Consider the following 20,886-nt stretch of genomic DNA (forward strand, 5'->3'; position numbering starts at 1 on the left):
GAACTTATAACAGTGAAACTAAAGTAAAAATGACAATTTTATTTTAAAGTGATACCGAATGAAAAAACATTCCCATAACAGATAACAAATCTTCGAACAAGGAAGTACTTAATACTACCTAATTTATATCGATAGTACCATGAATTAGAACAATATACAGCTATATTCATAAAACTGATAATGATTTTTTCGTGATAACGAAAAACAATTGTGCTGTTTGAAAAGGATCAAACATGACGAACAGTTCTTATAATGTGGTCAAATATGTAATTTCAACTTCAAAAGAACTAAATGATGGTTATGATTTACCTGTATATGGACTTGCTAATGGCACGTTTTACAACCTCCACGTGCCAGCACTGGTTTGCATATTGTTAAGTTTAATTAGCGCTGTGTCGGTCATTAGTTACTCATTTTACCATCAGCGCATATCTACATTCTTTGAGTGGACAAGAAGTGAAAGATTCGCTGTTTACATGGCAATATGTGATGGCCTTTTTAACATTTCTCATTTTGCTGACCATCTGCATATTGTTCTTACGAAGAGTCTACCAACTCCAAAAGTTTTGTGTGCTTTCTATGGATATTTGTTGGCGGAATTCATAACAGCTCAGAACTTATTGGTCAGTAACGTTGCCATTAATGTTTTTGTATTGGTATATTTTCGGAAAAAGCTGAACTTTGGGTATAGAGATTACCGACTTCTTTGTATCATTTTTTTAGTTCCTGCATTAGTATTTACAGTGGTTGCTGCCTCAGGACAGCACGGTCCAAATGGAAGCTTGTAAGTATAAATACAAAACCTTTGTAAACTTTTGACGAAGTGTCAGGGTAAAAGTATTCGAATACTTCCAAGTCTAGCTTATTTAATAATTGTTGTTTGTTTGATTTCTAAAAGCAAATATTTCAAGCATATTCAGGGCGAGAACACATAAAACATAAACAATTTAATCGGTAAACTATGCAAATTAGATCGAACGAAATAACGATCATGTAATGTGAAATGTCACTAGAAAAAGAGGGTGTTTGATAGGGACAGAAATGATGCCTATCAAAAGTCAAGACCAGGACACCTACGGACATCACAAATAAATATTGGAGTAATTTTTAATGTCAACCGAACGTAGATACAGATTTGTACATCGAAGTCAGTCGGATGCAACCCTCATCCCAGTAAGTTTTTTTTTTGTTATACGACTTGAAGGATTTAGATAACCGTGTTTATATACCTTTGAGCCAAGTGTATTCTTATATTGAAAAACAAATTGTATGGTCTTACAAACTGTGTTGATGATGTTATCTAAGTATCGTAGTTCAAAATAGGGGTGGAAGATACCAAGGGAATATCCAAAAAGTCATAAGTCGATGAAAAACTGACAACGCCATGATAGAAAATTAAAATACGACGAATAAATGAACAAGTCTACAAACACTACGTAGAAAACTAAAAACAGAGTAACACCCAACCAAAACCGGGGATAAAATCAGGTTCTCTCGAAGAGTAGGCAGCTTCTGCTTCACATGTAATACCCATCGTGTCGTTTGTTAAAAGAATATTGATGTGAATTAAAACGATTTTTGTCTTTTTAGGCCAATTTAGATTGGTACCGTTAATGTTATGATTTATCATGACGTATTCAGATATGTCAGCATAACAACAACCGTAAACCATTTCAAAAGCGAAACATGCACCAACATTTTTTACTTTTTATCTTTTTAAAAGCTGACTTAAATAGTATACCGATGGTTATGTGTCAAAAACGCGTTTGTTGAATACAAATAAGCGGAAAATACCAAGGGGACATTCAAAACTTATAAGCAAAAACATCCTGACAATATTATTTACATGGCAGAAAACGGAAGACGACGAAAAGACAATAATACCACAAAACACTAAATAGAAAACTAGAGACAAAGCATAACGAAACCCATTAAGAACTTGATATGATCTTATGTCCTCCGGTAAGGTGAGCAGATCCTGCAAAACAAGTGGCAACCACCATGATGCTCATGCTCACTACAGATTTGGAGATAAGTCTTATTCGGTGATGTCTCAATCGAGAAAAAGAGAAAAGATTGTTGTTATAACAATTTTAACATATCTGTTATACTATTAATCTGTGACACAGATATTTGTTAACAGTCAACCAACTCGTTATTGAGCTTGTAAAACTTACGAAAAAAAATTTGAGCAACTTTCATCAATTACGCTCAAGACCAAATTAGAGAAGCAAATTTCACAAAACATTTTTTGAGTAATTTAAACACAACAGGCCTAATGCAGGTTTCACACTGTCCCAAAATTGACACCAGATGGCCACACGAATATGGATATGGGTTTTGATTTTCGCGCAAAGATGGTCCGGAACTTATTCACAAGCCTATCATCAGCCGAAGCAAGTACGATACATACAGAAATTCACACGATGGCACCCGAACCACACAAGAAGGCAACACAAAGATGTGAATTTTTATTACGATATTTATACGCAGGACACACGAAGGCAAAACGATGACTAAACGATGCGTTCGACTTTGGTCACGAAGCCATCACGAGACCTCCCGATGGTATAAAACATTCGGCCGACGGTGGGAAACTTAACTCAGTAACCTAATTTTTTGGTCCTTTATCTTTACTTTACAAGTTATTTGAATTTCTATATTAAAGTTGTTTTCAATCAAACTGAATTCTGAAGAATTGTGATTGAAGCTTTGAGAGTTACACGCTCCTCTGTTCTGTACAGCTACTAACGACTGTCCGCGAAAGATGCTCTGAGACTGGCGTATTATATGTCCACGTTACCATGACACATGTGAAACACTTGAGCTTCTAAAATTGGGTTGTCTTCGTCGACACCGTGGTCTCATCTCGATGTCATCGTACTATAAAATGATGCTTACACGACGGCATTGCAAGGGCTTCGCGTAGTCATGTTGACTTCCTAAGACAACACTTCTTGTTTCTTGTTTCTTGTTGACCTTACGAAGAGCAAAATGGACATACGAATTCAACACAAAAATGATCCTTCGTAAGGTCTTTTGGACATTTTTTGGCATGCCAAATATTTTGCCACCGCTCACGAAGTTGCTGCGGAAGCCTGAAAACTTAATCGGGGGTCTAACGATGGCCTAAGATGCTCTCAAGAATGGTCCGATGTTTTTACGATCACACCCAATATTAGACATTTCCTTTACCGTGTGTCCATCTGGTGTCGATTACGGGACAGTGTGACGCCTGCATTATATAACACCCACTACTTATCTATATTATCAATCTTTTGGGTTGTCTTTTAGGGATAAACCCAGGTTAAACTAAATAACTCTTTAAATGAGTAATGTTTTTGTAATAGAAAATGTCCACACTATCGGTTATGCATTCCTGTGAAACAAAGCTGAAATAATCTGTGTAACTGTGATGCTTATGATATAATAATGAAAGAGATTGATACATAAGTTATTTTTACGAACTTTGTTCCTTGACCTAGGTCTACTGTCTTCACTTTGTATCTGTTGTCATATTTGCCCAGTTTGTTTGATTGAAATTAAAGCAAATAGACGGTATTCCAATGTGTACTAATTGTGCACCACTGCTGACTTGTTTTTGTACTCATATATAGCAAGAATAATACTGAACCTTCTCAAAGACAAAAAAAAAAAAAAAAAAAAAAAAAAAAAAACATTTGCATTAGTTCTTAACTTCATTTTCATTTTATATTGATAATGTTCTGTCACTCAATTACACACAATATAATGTGTGCTTGAATTTCATATATCCCGATGAACTTGAGATTAAGGATACTACCGATATTAGAAAGTTAACTTCATAAATTGCCTTTACATATCTCAGTTAATATGTTATAATAGTTTATGTTTACACTACGGACGTCAGTAAAAGGGGTGTGCGCCTTACAAGAAAAGCTTCACACTATAGAGTTATGAGGAGGAACGACTGCAATAGACACATCATAAGTTTTACTGTCACCATCACAAATATATCGATCAATACGATGTATCGTGGGTTCAACTCACTAGCGACATTTTTTCGCGGTCTTTGATCTTTAAATAACAGTTGTCTGATTTGATTTTTACCAAGAGTGACATTTCTACCATTGAATAACTTTGACGTATTCCTATTTCAGCTGCTACTTTGATGGTGTAACTGGACAGATATCCAACATTATCTTTACAACAATATTACTTTGTTTCATTTTGATAAGCAATATAATTCTTTACGTCATGAGCTTGGTACGTATCTATAAAGAAGCACAAGCAATCAAAAAGAGTCTTGGAAAATCTTACAAAGCTTTGGAAGCATCACACAGAGCTGCCAAAACCATGTCTTTATTCGTTGCGGCATTTCTTGTACAGTGGTGGGCCATGGCGATGTATGGTATTTGGCAGTGGATTACGGATGTCCCGCAACTTTTGTTTAATTTCGTAACAACATTTTCAAATGTTGGTGGTATACTTAATGGAATAGTATTTATTATTATTATGAGAAGGAAACGTGTTGAGCTGGGCACTTAAAAAAAGCAGGACATCAAGGAATTGGCAATTAAGCATGCAGTCATAATGCAACAATTAAGTAATCAATTGTAGACCCGTCTTAACTTTCAAGATAATTAATACGTGAATAATGAAGTTTTGAAATCATATTTTTTTTTATCATATATTGCAGTAATTAAAATCTGGGATAGTATACTATTTATATAGCATGAGTCCATGTATAAACAGACTTATAAGGTAGCGAAAGCAATCGATATCTCATTAACTCCAAACTGGGTGAGATCACGTGTGTCGGCAAAGAAAGTCTTTTATAATGTGCATACGTCGGTATGGCTATTTGTTGCAAACTGTCGAGTTATTGTTCATATGTACGTCCATTGGTCTTTCGTTGATAATTGTCTCATTGTGAGTCATACTACATATCATTGTTTTACATGCATCACTCATCATACGATTTTAAAAGCAACATAGGGTACCAAAATGTTACAAATAGTGAAATTTGAAATAAACTTCTATCCCAATTAACTGTTTTAATACCAATTCCTTAATTTAAAGATACGACTGGTCATCATCTGCTGTTACAAACCATTTTGAATGAATGGCCCTTCTGAACACATCTATAAAAAAAGTATAAAGATACAAAGGGTCAATAAAAAAAAATACCAAGCCAAAGAATTTTAAAACAATATCATAACAAAAAGAAAAAAAAATACCAATAGAAAAACAATAGTCTACAAAACAGTTAACAGAATAACTTAAGATTATAGACAAAAACAACCATAAGTCGGTTTTAAATTAGTAAATCTAGAGGAATGAGCATATTTCTCCAATTATAGCCTTGAATATAACTTAGAATGAACAAGGAATGTAAATTTGTGGAAATTGCATGAAATTCGTTCTGGGTTTGTATTGGGAACGACGCCAGGATACGGAACACATGCATAAATCCTTCATTATACTTTACATTTTTGAATGGGTTTTATGTTGCTAAGTCTTTGCTTTTGTTTTGTAGACTATTATCCTGATTAAATGTCGGTTTGTTGTTTATCTTTTTTGCCATGATATTGCCGCTTTTTCCTACGACTTATAATTTTTAATGTCCCTTTTGTATCTTCTACATAAATAAGAAGATGTGGTATGAGTGCCAATGAGACAACTCTCCATCCAAGTCACAATGTATAAAAAGTTAACAATTTTAGGTCAAAGTACGGCCTTCAACATGGAGCATTGGCTCACACCGAACAGCAAGCTATAAAGGTCCCCAAAATGACTAGTGTAAAACAATTTGAACAGAAAAACCAACGGTCTAATCTATATAAAAAACGAGAAACGAGAAACACCAATGAACCACACCAACAAACGACAACCACTGAACAACAGGTTCCTGACTTAGGACAAGTGCATAAAAATGCAGCGGGTTTAAACGTTTTAACAGGAGCCTACCTTCGCCCTAACCTGAGACAGTAGTGTAACATTACAGCATAAAAATACACACTATAAAATATCAAATGGCTTAACTCGATCAAATGGCTTAACTCGATCAAAAGGACGTTTAAACAAAAACAATTAAACATACACTGAACGAATAATTTGATCTATGACACAATATAAATACAATATTAAAACCTAGCTCTTATTTTTATCTAGAATCTAATTTTTAAAAAGAATCTCGTATACTTTGTCAAGGACGAGATAGAACTTTTCGAAATATTGTTGTATCATTTTGGGACAAATGATTTTCTTTGAATATCTTATTAAAATCACGTGTATTCTTTGCTTTATATTCTTAATGTTAATGTTTTAACAAGTTTTTATCGTCCATTATTGATTAACAGAAAAACACGTGATATAGCTTTCAAAACATATGTCAAATGATAACGAACAACAGAAACCTAAAATGAAATGAAATGCGGTATGATTGCCAAAGTGGCAAACATCCAATAAAGACCAGAAGATAAATATTCTAATAGTTCATGTAATACTTTAACCAGCAGTTAACTTTCGAAGTTAGATACAACCTGTCAGTTCCACACTCTCATGTAAAAATAATTAATTAACTTTTAAGATTTTTAAACGATTATGGTAAAATTCTGTGATTCAGGAAAAAAACCATCAATTTCGACATAATTACTTAGGAACATAATCAAGATAAGTTTAACTTACAATGGGGGTGTAAATAAGATGATGACCGTAAGCCAAACGTCGTACAAACACACACTCTTCACAGCCTATAAAAATGTCAGATATAGTTACTGACATACATAACAAAAAACTCATCAAAGATACCAGGCTTAGTCCTGAAAACATAACCTGGCTATTGCCACAAGAACATGTGCAACAGTCGGCCATAAAAATATTTTAACGCACGTTTATACTTTAATACCAAACGTCATAAAACAGACATACCGAATCCTCATTCATAGTTATTGTGGTGAAAAGCTCATTCTGAAAACAGTCCACTGGTGCGTGAAATTTGCATTCAAGTTAGGCGACAATGACTATTTGACAAGATATCATAAACAACATCTCTACATTTTGATAACCTATGTTAATCTTGGGATAGAAGGTCATTTTCCAAATCACAAAGCAACTGCGCTGCAATGAAATCAAACGTAAGTCTTGCCTACAGTAAAGCAAAGTCGAAGGCGAGACAAAGATTCAATAACAAATACTATCGGAACAACTGAATACCAATCGTCATATTTCTGAGTCGGTACATGCTTTTTGCAGAAAAAATTGTATGATAAGACATATTTTACGGTCACTAGCATATCACATGCTTGATTACAGTTCCTTAAAAAGTCCCTCTTATGTAAGCGTTCGAAATAAAAAGAAAACTCCGACAAAAATTTCAAAAAAGTCAGTTTTGCCCACGCTAGTCAGGAGAAGTATTATTCATGATTAAACAAATAATTTTGCTGTATTCATTGAGGGAACAAAGCTAAGAAAAATCGGGCAGCCAATCTCTTCCCTTTCCCTGCAAACGTAAACAACAAATTAAAAACACGAATGTTTCCTGTGTGAATTTTTATTTAATAAAGCTATGTAGATTTAAAGTATAAATTATAATTGCGTAAAACGTAGTGTGGATTTCTGAAAAAATTAGTCAAGGTTAAATGTGTACAACATGAAAATGATCACAGTGTCATTTGTTGTTGTTGTTTATGGAAATAACCGAGCAGTCCTTTAGAAACTGTATTGCTGCAACGACATTATTTTTAAATGTCAGATGTTAAAGGAGTCTAAGGATGGATATCCACCAATCACTTGTCAGGATATTTTTAAAAACTACGTCTTGAGAAGACAACCAAAAACTATATATAAGCTTTTCCCCCGTATTTGTACCGACATGTTAATATAGGAACATAACTTATAAGCGTTTTATCACAACAAAAGTTTTACATTACAATAATGAATACAAGTAGTCTTGGAGAGGAAACAACCACTTATGAAAACAGAATACAGATGAAAGATGGTTATGATTTACCAGTGTACGGAATCGCCGAAGGTACCTTTTACAAACTTCATGTACCAGCAATGGCATGCATTTGTATAAGTTTTATATGCGCAATGTCAGTTATTTTTTATTCATTCTATCATCAAAATTGCTCTAAATTTTTCGAATGGTCAAAAAGTGAAAGATTTGTGGTTTACATGGCGCTCTGTGACGCTCTTTTTAATGTGTCGCATTTTAGTGACCATCTTCACATTGTTGTAACAAAATCGTTCCCAACACCGAAAGGACTATGCGCTTTCTATGGATTTATGCTTGCTGAGTTTATAACAGCTCAAAGTTTGATGGTCAATATCGTTGCTATCAATGTTTTTGTCTTAATTTACTTTCGAAAACATTTGTATTTTGGAAGATGGGATTATCGGCTGTTGGTTTATATTTTTGGCGTCCCTGCAGTCGGTGGCATCATCGCTGGAACGTTGGACCAGTTTGGTCCAAGTGGAGCGTTGTAAATAGATAACATTATTAATTGATTAAACAGCTTTATTTAGATTGAATACTTGACAACATTGTTTAGAATTAAGCAGATGATTATTATTTAAATACGGTTGACAACTTCCTAAAATTTACATACACATTTAGTATTCATGCCTATTTTCGGTTCTGGTTCCATTTTTCTGGACGCCTACTCGTTACTCTTTAATCTAGAATACCCAAACATTAAATAAAAAAAAACAATTGAAAGAAAGCAGAAAGAAATCCATACTAGCAATGATTCAATTCAAGTTTGTAATTAAGCTGTCAATTGATTTATTTTATCATTATTTTTCCTACTTTATTGATGAGTTCAAATATAAAAAAATTCAATAAAGAAAATTAAATTTTCTAAAACATTTAGAAGTACAAAATTTAACTCTTGCCATTAAAAAAAATATACTTTGATAAAAAATAATTAATTACGATTTATGTCTTCCGTAAGTAGAAATCTCGATAAAAGTGTTCTTAATACTAAGAGACATTTAGCATTACTTCACATTTTACATAAAGCATAACATCATATGACCGTTTGTCAAATCCACGTTTTTAGCTGATCATAGCAGTTTTTTGTTTAGTAAATACCAAATGTCGACTAAATTGCTTACGCACACAAGTTTTAGGATGATTTACTTTTAAGTAAATCGTACTTAATATTTCCATGCAAAAAGTAAAATAACACAAACTCCAAGGAAAATTCAAAAGTGATACATCCTGTATGTATAAAAGGCAGTTTGATTTTTTTTTTATGAAATAACGTATTAATAAGTCCAATGATTTGCACACTGTCAGCAATAAACACCATCATCCCGCCATAAACTGGATATTACGATAGCTAGTTCTTACTGTTAATCGTAAGTTTTCGAAAATCAGATATACATAACATAGATATACATAAACGGAGATTTATCCGTTTTCATACTTGTGAAAATAAAAGCACAATTATTTATTTTTCAGCTGCATGTTTGATGCTATAAAAGGGAAAACTACATACATATTCTTCACAACTGTACCGTTACTTTTAATCTTAGTTATAGATATTGGTTTGTACACTTTAAGCTGGGGTCGAATTTATCGAGAGACGCATGAAATGGAGGATTCTCTCGGGAAATCCTCAAGAGCGTTACAAGCTTCGCACAAGGCTGCAAAGACTATGTCTCTTTTTGTAACAGCTTTCTTTATACAATGGTGGGCTTTGGCTGTGTTTGGGGTATGCCAGTTGATCGGAAATACTGCCACTGTTACTTAGTTTTGTGACGACTTTCTCAAATATCGGAGGTTTGCTAAATGGAATTGTTTCATTTTTATTGTTAAAAGAAAAAGCGAGAAAGTGGGTACTAATGGTTCGCTCAAATCAGGATCTGGAGGAACTGGAAGTACCCCGATCCATTCAATTAGTCATTCAACACAGGCGATAAAAAATAGTGAAGTCTGAAAAATAGTGAAAAGATGAAAGAGTTAACGAAAAGTTTTGAAGTTAACACTTTTGAATAGATTCATGATTCATATGTTTTAAACAAACTATTTTATAACCTATGATTTATATATAAGTTAAATGATATGACCATCTTTTACTATAACTTGAAGTCTACAGCTGAAGTATTATTTTAAAACGATAATGAAAAACAGCACTTTATCTACAAACATATAATTAAGTGCTAAACAGTAATCTTGGATTTTTTAAGGAATGAGTGTTTTTCTAAATGCTTAAAGAATGTAGATAGAGGTTCAATTTGAGAATATTCCTTTGATTAACTTTACTAGGAGTAGATTAGCTGACCTCTCGGAATTTTGGGTCCTCCATGCCTTTCAACTTCGTACTTTATTTGGATTTAAAACAAATTTTATTCGAGCGTCACTGATGAGTCTTTGAAGACGAAACGCGCGTCTGGCGTATAAAATTGTAATCCTGGAATCTATAAGGAGTTTTTTTTTTTTTCAGTTTGTTCTTGTATTGTTCATTCAAATCCCTTGCCAAGGATAGATGATCTGTTGAGCGTTTACTACATGTTAAATCAAACCGCTTTTTGCGTGTACTTGTCCAAAGACAGGGCTTGTAGTTCAGTGGTTGCCGTTGGTTGCTTTCTGACAGATTTATTTTTCGTTAATTGTTTTGTCATAAATCAAGCGCGGTGACCTACAGTTGATCACCATCTACGTCATTTTGACTCTTGTTGCATAATTGTCTCATTGGTAATCATACTGCATCACCTTGTTTTTAAATCTAGATAACCAGAGTTTAGATATATTAATTTTAAGAGTCACAAAGTCACGTGATCTCAATAGTTAAATACGATATACTACAAGTTAGAGTTTGATTATAAGAAATCTTTGATACAATCAAGGTATAAACTTGACCGTAAAAAAGTTTCAAAGTTCTGCTCTGTTTTTTTAGTTATTAAAATAAAATTTCCGTATTCAAAATTAATCTTTTTCAAGATATAACTAACAAATAGTAAGTTTGTAAGGTCATATGAAATGATTTGGATTATATTTCGAAATGTCATCTACTTGAAGGATTTCTTCCGGGTTATTACATAAGTTTATTTTTCAAAACACAAACAAAAGATTTAATTCAAAAGCATTTATAACAAAAGCGCAATAGTTTGAAGGACAATATTATAATAGTGGAAACCAAACAAAAGAACATCCTATTGTAAACAATGGTGTAAACGAGAGAAATCTGACAAATGTCACTTGATTCCTATTTGAATAGATGTTTAAATATTATTGATATTCGCATATTACATTTCGAAAATAGTTTAGAAATGAATAAAAGAATAAGTAATACGCCCATTTTTTTGAATAAATACAAGTTCAAATACTCGCAAAGCGTTTTGTGTTTGTACCGGCCGACAAAGCAACCAACAATGTGGTGGTGGTATGAGCGTAAATACTACACGGAAGTCCTTAGGAATGAAATTATACATTCAACTACATTCAAGGCCGTACCCTCCACAGGGAGTAAATAGTAAATAATCATGGCACAACCACAGCTCAGCTTAAGGCCTCTTCTGAACATTTGAAGGTTCCCACTATGTATTGGTTACCTAAACTACACACAAAAAAAAACTATAAAATGTCGTTTCATCTCGACCTCTAGTAAGTGTCCTACTACTAGAATTCACTACTTTTAACGAGTTCCTTAAAGAACTGATAAATAATTTCTGTGATAAAACATGTGAAAAGAGTGGAATTTACCATTTTTGGAGTGTAAAAAATTCTTTGGATGTTTTAGATAAATGACGTGATTTTGATTCGGTTGACAGTTTTGACTTTTCCACTCTTTACACTACAATTCTAAACAATCTTATCAAACAAAAGTTTTTCTATTCAATTAAATGGTTGTTCGATAGATCTACTTGCAAATTTATTTGCCGCAACTCATATAAAGCCTTTTACTCAAACGAGAAAGGTAAATATGCTTGATATACTGGAGATGTGATGAGATGATTAAAGCCATAAATTTTCTCCTTGACAACATTTATGTACTTTTCGACAATAAAGTTTATCGGCAAATTGTTGGTATTCCTATGGGCACCAATTGAGCCCTTTTAATAGCAGACTTGTTCCTGTACTGTTATGAATCACAGTTCATGGCCAAACTCAGTAAAGACCTGTCTAAATTCCATTTAATTGATAAATTCAACAACCGTTAAGAATTTAATAGAAAAACAAAGGATATGGGGGTATCCATCCATGACACAAAATCAGTACATGCACAGCAAAAAACACACAATAATAGCATATAATAACTTTGATCCGATTTTCAATTTCCTACGAGTTTATTTCGATTAAATGTTCATGCATATTTTCGGCAATGCATGTTTCCCATTTTACTTAATGCATTTTCTCAAACAAGCAAAAAATTTAATTCATTGAAAAAACGAAGCAAAGCATAAAGATATCCATACTTACAATGATTAACATTTATCTTATAGAGTTTTTTGTTTGAGTTGCTTACATCATTTTGTTTCTTTTCTACTTATCTTTTATCCTTTTCAAAGTCGAGTGCATATAACAAATTTATCAATAAGATAGGTAGATTTAAAAATATCAATTAATCTGTTGAAAGTTCATGGCTTACGATTTATGTCTTGAATACGAATCAATCTCGCACGATATATATTTTTTCACACCAGTCTTTCATAAAACATAATATCACGTGACCGTTTGCTAAATCATAAAGCATGCTGTTACCAAAACTTGTCAATTTTTTTCAGCAAATACCAAAAAATGTCAAAATTGCTTACAATCACAAAACGTCTTGCATTCAAAAGTTCGTCATTTGTTCAAAATATTATTACGATTATTTAGTTAAACAACATTCGTGTACTATAATATTATGCTGAATATGGGCTCTTGGTTCCAAAAAATGATCATTTAACAGCACATATAACGATTGATACATCCTCACTTCGAGAATATTTAAACGATATTTGAAATACTAAGCGTATTATAAAAACCATATGGATTAATCCAATAATTTGCAAAGTGGCAGCTATCAACACTTTGCTTGCATTCGAGAAAATCCTTGACCCTCAACTTTTTTACTCTAACCGTTTGGTAAAGTATAAAACAGTTTAACAAAATTGTGTTTGTTAAACTCTTTTCTAAAGTACTTAATCAAAAATGCCTTCCTCCATAAACTAGCTTGTAAAATATCAAGTTTATTCACGAAAAGCGATGATTTTAAATAAGTTTAATTATTTATTTATTTTAATTATTAATATATGATAAATGTACATGAAATAAGTTGTATTCATATCCAAATTTGTTAAAACTCTTTATTTTCCAGCTTCACTTTAGATTTATTGAAAAGAGATTCATGTATGACATCGAATCATCGCGGATATACTATATTTTTTTTAAGAGAGTATATTTCAAAGCAGGAAAAAAAATTATAACAAGGATATATCTTTAATGGACATTTGAAGATTTCTTGTTTAATTAGTTATTTGCATTGTAACGACTGCTTTAATTTGTATCCGTTTTACTAGTTTTCTTTGATAAGCTCAATGTGCATGTTAACACACTTGTTTCTTTGTTTGCTACAGGTAAGTTACGCCGCGAATCAGAATATTCGCATTTATAAACCTAATCGATCTTTTTAAAATTTATACCTTACGTCTTTCTGCAGTTCATAATAGAGTGATTTTCAGAGCTCCTAAAAGATTTATGTGCAACATATACAGGCTGTACCATAATCAGGCATGGGGCGAATTACATTGCAATGTAATGCATTACATTACAATTACTTTGACAAAACCATGCATTATATTACAATTACCATAACATGAATTTATCAAAGTAATGCATTACATCACAATTACTTTTGCAAAGTAATGCATTGAATTACACATTACATTTGTAAATTTTATTATCAAGTGAAAAGAAAATTCAAACATTTGAAAAACAATTAAAGTCACAAAGGCATATTCAGTAACTGTTCCATGCATTGAATATAAGTATATATGTAAAAAGTCTATTCAATATGACTATTGCATTTCAGCATCATTAGGGTTTCAAATGTGTCATCCTTCATTCGCATTCTATCAGGCCTGAATACTTTACCGACTATACTGAACAGACGTTCAACCGGTGCTGAGGAGGCCGGATCAGACAAGTACTTCAATGCTAATTTAGAAATCATGGATATTTAGTGTCATTGTCTTTCCAATACTGTAGAGGATTGGCATTAGAGTCATCACAATCTGTTTCCAAATAACTGTCAACACAATGAGTAGAGCCTGAAACATGCCTTTTTTTCTTAGGAGTGCTTTTGGGTAGAAAGCTAAAAAAAATCATCTGTTTTTCCCTTTTTAGCAGGTGGGGAAATAATATCATCATCATCATCATCATCTGATTTCAAAGACTCAACTGAAGACACTTTCTTTTTCAAACTCGAAATAAGAGCCTCTACATTTTCAGATTTACTCCACAATAATTTAAATCTGGTATCAAGCATTGATGCAGTTTTATAAACCTCATCATCCTCATACTGAGATAACCTTTTCGAAAGTGAGGCCATTAGAGCAGATATAAGTTTATTGCTGTAGTCACACTTAACAGATTGTAAATGTGTTTTCAGACCTAGTGTCACTGGTATCACCATACTGCCACTGACATTTTTTTCTCTCTGTACAAGAAGAATTGCATCTTCAAAAGGTTTTAAAATTTTGCAAATTTCAATGAGCACCTTTCTGTCATATGCAGTAATATTTGCACAATCTAATTTATCAAGTTTTTCTTCAGGAATTTCTAAAATCGAGCGAATCATATGCATTTGGCTGTTCCATCTAGTAGCATTAGATGCTTGTAATCTCTTTTCATCTTCAAGAAATTCAGATGCAAATATTGACTTTCGAACATGGGAAACAATCTTAGAAACCTTAGCAATAACCTTTTGAATGCCTTGACCACACTCCTCAAAAGCATCCTTTATAACCAACTGCAAACTGTGTGCATAACACCGTTTATGCTGAGGAAAAGGATTTTCTATCTCTATTGTTCCCTGTTCAAAATCACCATCTAAATTATCCTCATTGAGAGAATTTTGATCATCAGGTTCAGTATATCCAGGTACTGAGAAATTAAAGGCCTTAACCATGTTCGAAGCATTGTCACTGATCTCGCAGAAAATCTTATCATTAATATCAAAAGATGTTATACACTCTTCATACTCATGTAAGATATTCTCAGCAGTGTGTCTACCTTTGAACCGTTTACAAGCAATCATTGCAGATTTCATTTCCCAGTTTAATACATAATGAGCTGTTATGCCAAGAAATCCTTTCATTGACCTGTTAGACCATAGGTCAACAGTGAGACAGATGTGACCAGCTTTTTTAAGATTGTCGTGCAATAATTGACGTACTTCCTTGTCTTTAGTATGAATAAGTTTAGACGAGAGATGTTTTCTGCTTGGAAGGTTAAATTTTGGGTCAAGTTTTTCAACAAAGTTCCTAAAGCTTTGGCTTTCAACTGTAGCAAACTGAAGTAAATCACCGGCAATAAACTGAATTAATGCATCTGTAGCCTCTTTTTGCTTAGGATCATTTATATGATATTTCTGATTTCCAGTCTGTTTAACAAAACCTATCAAAGTTGATTGCTCTTCTGTCTTTGGTTTTAAGTTATCAATGTATACATCTCTGTGTTTTCTCTAAATAGAAATTACAGAGATGTAGTTTAATACATATTTTAACTTAATGTTAACTTTTCGTTTATAAAAATACATTTGTTTTTGTTTTTGTTTTTTAATTTCAATCAAAATATTTACCAATCTTTCCTAATTATGTAATAAACATAGAGCTTAATTTATGACAAATGGAGAAAAGATTGATTGTAAAACAAACAAATTAGTGTTTTATGGCAATGTTCAATTATCTGTTAATTAATCAAGACGAGATATTCATTCATCTTTTGACAACAATGGAAAACTTTTAAAGTATAGCTTTTCATATATAATTTTTGTTTATGCAGGAAAATGCTGGAAATAGAATGAAATAAAAAGACATTAAAAAAGATAACTCAGTCTATCTGATATACAGTGTTGTGTTATTCTTTTAAAATTGTAATTTGGACATTCTAGTATTTATACAAATTTTATTTTTATTTTTTATTTATATATTTGTGAAATATTTCTTACATATTAATACAATAATAATCCATAATTACACATACCGAAGTCGTAATCATTGCATGTCAAAAATATTTTTTTAACATCTTCTGAGTTAAGGATGTTCGCTACTCTGTTTCAAAATAACAAGCTTTTTAAAAGACTGTTATAAATTGATAGTAAATAAATATTGGAACTAAAAAAGAAGAAAAATATGAAGGGTCTGTGTGCTTGTTTTCGAAATATAAGCCACTGAAAATTTGGCGGGAAATGATTTTCTCTAGATTTTTCATACATTTAACATTGGCACCTTTTTCTTTCAAAAAGTATGAAAAAATAACAAGGATTTTATAGGATTTTCAAATGTGGGTATCTTAACTATATGTAATAAAATTATGATAAGAAAAGCAAGGGTTAGCGGGCAAAATATACTCAGTCTTTAGTTTTCTATATTGTGTAGTGCGTGCTGTTGTTTGTCTGTTTGTCTTTTTCTATTTATAAGTCCATTTCAACTGGAAAAGAACTGTTTGAAGATCTTAATTTGGGACAATTTGTTATGAAAGGAGAAAATCTCCGGTAAGTTCGTTTATTTCGTTAACTGTTCAACTTGTAAGAATTTTAAACTAACTGCTGTACAAAACCACCATCAAGTCGTCAAGGTACAAGCTGATCAAATTAATCATAGTTACAACCCTATAAAGATTTTTTATTCCACTTTAATACGAAATACTACCAAAAAACAAACAACTGTATACAACATATACCATATAATCAAATGATAACGAAACACGAACACCTTACAAACGGGGTGGGGAGAGGTCTCAGGTGCTCCGGAAGGATAAACAAATCCTACAACATACTTATAAAATAAGTTATATCAAGTGATTAAATAGAACGCAATAGCGGATTGGTAATTGATCGAAATGATTCCATTTCCATTAGGGTTTGTTTGTTACCTTGCTTCGTCGTCTGAATCAATTTGTGAGATTTGAACTAGAGTGTGGCCTAAATTTATACATCTTTGGAATTCAATCTTTGGTGTTTGAGCGTTCCTGGTGATAGTAAATCTAGGGAAGCACTTCAGGCTCACTAAATTTATAACGTGAGTGGAAACAAACAAAATGAAGAGAACATACACTGGGCTTAAAAGCAAACAAGCAATATAGTCAAATTTTACGGAAAAAATGGACAACCCAAATAAAAGATAAAAGTGTTTGAAATTGTTTAACACACATCAGCATCAAAAACAGCGATCAAAAACGAAAGAAATAAAACAAAATAGTTTGACAAATTTTCGGACTTGATTCGACATTGGCCAAAAAACGTGTTGAGTATAAATGGCTACGAAAAAATTGTGCCAATATAACACAATTATACACTCTGCTCAATTGATTCAACAATATTTCTATTTAATGACAACAACATAAAATAGAAGATGTGGTGTGACTGTTAATGAGACAACTGTCAAACCGAGACTGACTGATTAAGATATTAGCAACTATATGTCACCGTATGGCCTTCAACACTGAATAAAACCCATTCTGAATAGCAAGCTATAAAAGGCCTCGACATTACAAAATGTAACTCAAGTCAAACTAGAAACCAACGACCTGTACAAGACAATAAACGACACACAACTAGAATATGAAACACAGCAATTAACGACCACCACTGAATTACAGTCTCCTGACTTGAGACAGGCACAATAAGAATGAGGCGGGGTTAAACTTTTTGCGAGAACCCAACCCTTCCTAAATTTTGACATGTTGTTTTCAAGTCAAATCAAATGATAACAACGTTAATTTGTAAATTTGATTAGACAGAAACAATGACAATGTCGCACGCTTTTCTAATTCAATATATTAATCAACGCTCCTTTTAACAATATTCTTACATTTAGGATGAACTTTTTTTGTACTATATTAAATCTATCCATTAAGAAGACATCTGAATGCAATACAGACTAAACCATAATTGTAATGTACACGTGTAGTATTTTGATATAATTTAGCCAAAAGGGTTGAGTAGTAAGAACTATACTAATGTTCCGTCCGTTTAGCTGTGCGGAATGTTGAAATCCACAGACAGATACGGACGTAATGGAGACGTTTAATCTAATACCCATTTTTGAAAAATGCAATAATCTCTACCTCAAAATAAAGCCTTTTCTAAACAATTATTGGCCCTCTCGTGACTTTTTTTAACGTAAAATATATGCCAAATTTTCTTCTCTGTTCACTCAAAATATCCCGCGCTTTCTCCTGGTTGATCAACCTTTAAGAAATTATTGAATTGATTATATATATTTGTTCACCCGAATATGCATGAAATATCTGTCTCTCGATGGAATTACGACCAATCAATTAACATTAATATCTGTTAAAGATATAAGTTACAGAAATAACTTTTATTCAAAATGAGACGAGAATACTAAAAAGTAAACAAAAGCAACAGATTCGCCGCAATATGCTAGAACAAAGAACAAGTCCCTGATAAAAACCTAACAAATAGACAATAGAAACAAAGTATTTTTAACTTTAAAAAGTGACGATTACCATTAATTTATCACATTTACTATCGTCATCCAGCTATATACAAATGCAAAACACCGAACAGACATCCTTTGTAAAGAATAATCTCGGCTCAATTTCTGTACAGAACAAAGAGTAACACTGGAACAAATTAAAATTTTCCCTAAATAATAATTTAACAGTGCTTAACTGTAATACATACATTCAAATGAAAAGAAACATTTGTTAAAGTGGAAGTAAAAATTTATTTCTCGCAAATATAACCTCCAAGTAAACCATTGGGTGCGCACCAGACAGCATGGAACCTATATCCTCTAGAGGCATAAAAGAACATACAATCTTGGGGTTTTTGAAATGTTCCATTTGGTTCTCCATTATCAAATGCAAAGTACGTGATCTTGGCCATCTCTCCGTCCTTCTTGATCCATCTCCAATCACCACCGGTCTTGTATCTATTGATGTTACGTCCGCCGATATAATAATGCACACCTTTGAAATAAAAATAAAACACAATTACAAGTACATAGCAGGTAATATGGATTTTGAAACAATCGCTTATGTTTAACAGAAAAAGTTCAATCCTAAAAATGTTTCGATTCCACATCAATTAGTGTTCAGACATTTTATTTGTAGTCAATTAAGATTTGTTTAAATAACTTCTCTTGCACTTTAGGAGTTAAGCACAGTTAAGAAACAAAAACTTTACGTTGTACACATTGGCTGATTTATCTAGAAACAATGGTTTCGAGTTAATTCGTTTACGGGAAAAAAACTTTATTTTAGACACCAGTGTGTTATTATCTACTGTTATCATAGAAATAACACTTCTAGTTCATAGATTCATTGCTTTCCATTTTTGAATCTGCAATTTCAAGCAGTTACAGCTATTTTGTCTTAAATTTTAATAAAGTGACAGTCATTTCATATCAACAAAATACCTTGGCTTATGCTGAAAAAATGAACATACCTTTCATTTGCATTTAAGAGCGCACTGGTTCTTGGAAGTTGGTAGCGTAAAAATATGTACTTCTGACTTTAGCAACAGGCAACATATGCTCTGATGTATCAGTTTCAATCTTTTTTTTTTATTTTTCGCAAAAAAAAACTTTCAACAAGTGTTCTACAGCAATCGCAAGTCCTTACGTTTTCATTTAATAAAAACATTACCCAAATGATATATATTATTCTTAAAGTAACAGCATTGCGTAGGAACTATTTTGTTGTTTTTTTAACGTAACTAATATATTTTATTGCACACTATTGCTGTTAACAATTTATTTAGTGTACAGCATTGCATTAAGTATCCCTGACATATTAGTTATTATGTATCCAGGGAGAATATCTAATAAGAGTAAGTTGATATTACATTACAATATTACAATATTTTAAATAATTTCATGTTTACAGGAGTATTCCATTTCTATCCGATAATGGTTTTTTATATTAGTTAATATACAGCGTGTAAACTTGCCATCATCATCTTTGATTTTAATGTTCTGGATTATTTTAACTGAATTCGAATAACTACGGAATATAATATTTAGACAAATTGTTCTTTGTTAACAGGTAAGTTGACAATAATCTTCTTGATTTTTGTATCATAAGCAAAGTTTGTACTTATTTGAACTTTGTGTGCAGTTCTGACTAAAATATAAACAAACTACTCAGGTAGACATGATTATACACAGCATCAGAATATACAACACAAAGTTACAATAAAAAAAAAAGATAAAGAAACAAAAAAGAAGAAAACAAAAAGTGTGTATTATACAATAATATATCTTTTAAACACGTGTTAGGTATGGGAAAGAACATTAAAGTCACCTGATCATGACATGCTCGCATCATGTGACTTCAGGGATATTGGTTGGGTATTATGTAAATATGTTTAAAGTTAAAACTTTAGTGATTGTTTTATGTAGTTGAGGGTTTTCATAATTAATTTGCTATTTTTTTCTTTTATTTTCTTTTTACGTTATTGACTGCAATAATATACTGTATTTCTGCTTTAAATATTTTAAAGGTATCTATTTTTGTTCTTCTTGACTCAGAGATATAATATGATTTATAGATAGAAAAAAATATTAGAGTCAAAAGGTAATTAATTTCATAGTAAGCTTCATCGTTTGTTTTATATCCTACTATAAGATTTTCCATATTTAGAATGGTTTCAGTGAAACCTAAGAAGTTAAGTAGGCTTTATATTTTTGATATAAAATTATATTTTGTTTACAATATGT

General features: G+C 32.1%; 3 protein-coding genes across 3 annotated transcripts; 2 read left to right on the plus strand and 1 right to left on the minus strand.

The window, feature by feature from the left end:
- Nucleotides 1-233: 233 nt before the first annotated feature.
- LOC127737158 (uncharacterized) lies at nucleotides 234-4,635 on the plus strand. The gene is made up of 2 exons (XM_052247690.1): nucleotides 234-784; nucleotides 4,140-4,635. Exons 1-2 carry the CDS (start codon nucleotides 234-236, stop codon nucleotides 4,525-4,527), a joined length of 939 nt encoding a protein of 312 aa, XP_052103650.1. The 3' UTR covers nucleotides 4,528-4,635.
- A 3,262-nt stretch (nucleotides 4,636-7,897) lies between these two features.
- On the plus strand, nucleotides 7,898-8,519 carry LOC127698912 (uncharacterized). Its single transcript, XM_052202645.1, has one exon. The coding sequence runs from the start codon at nucleotides 7,918-7,920 to the stop codon at nucleotides 8,470-8,472; it is 555 nt and encodes a 184-aa protein (XP_052058605.1). The 5' UTR covers nucleotides 7,898-7,917; the 3' UTR covers nucleotides 8,473-8,519.
- Nucleotides 8,520-14,602: 6,083 nt separating this feature from the next.
- LOC127737159 (E3 SUMO-protein ligase ZBED1-like) lies at nucleotides 14,603-16,195 on the minus strand. Its single transcript, XM_052247692.1, has 3 exons — nucleotides 16,181-16,195; nucleotides 14,898-15,659; nucleotides 14,603-14,653 (listed from the first exon to the last, which is right to left on the minus strand). The coding sequence occupies exons 1-3, from the start codon at nucleotides 16,193-16,195 to the stop codon at nucleotides 14,603-14,605; spliced, it is 828 nt and encodes a 275-aa protein (XP_052103652.1).
- Between the last annotated feature and the right edge of the window lie 4,691 nt (nucleotides 16,196-20,886).

This window comes from Mytilus californianus, unplaced genomic scaffold (assembly GCF_021869535.1).
Source record: "Mytilus californianus isolate M0D057914Y unplaced genomic scaffold, xbMytCali1.0.p SCAF_4, whole genome shotgun sequence".
NCBI classification, from domain to species: Eukaryota; Metazoa; Mollusca; class Bivalvia; order Mytilida; family Mytilidae; genus Mytilus; species Mytilus californianus.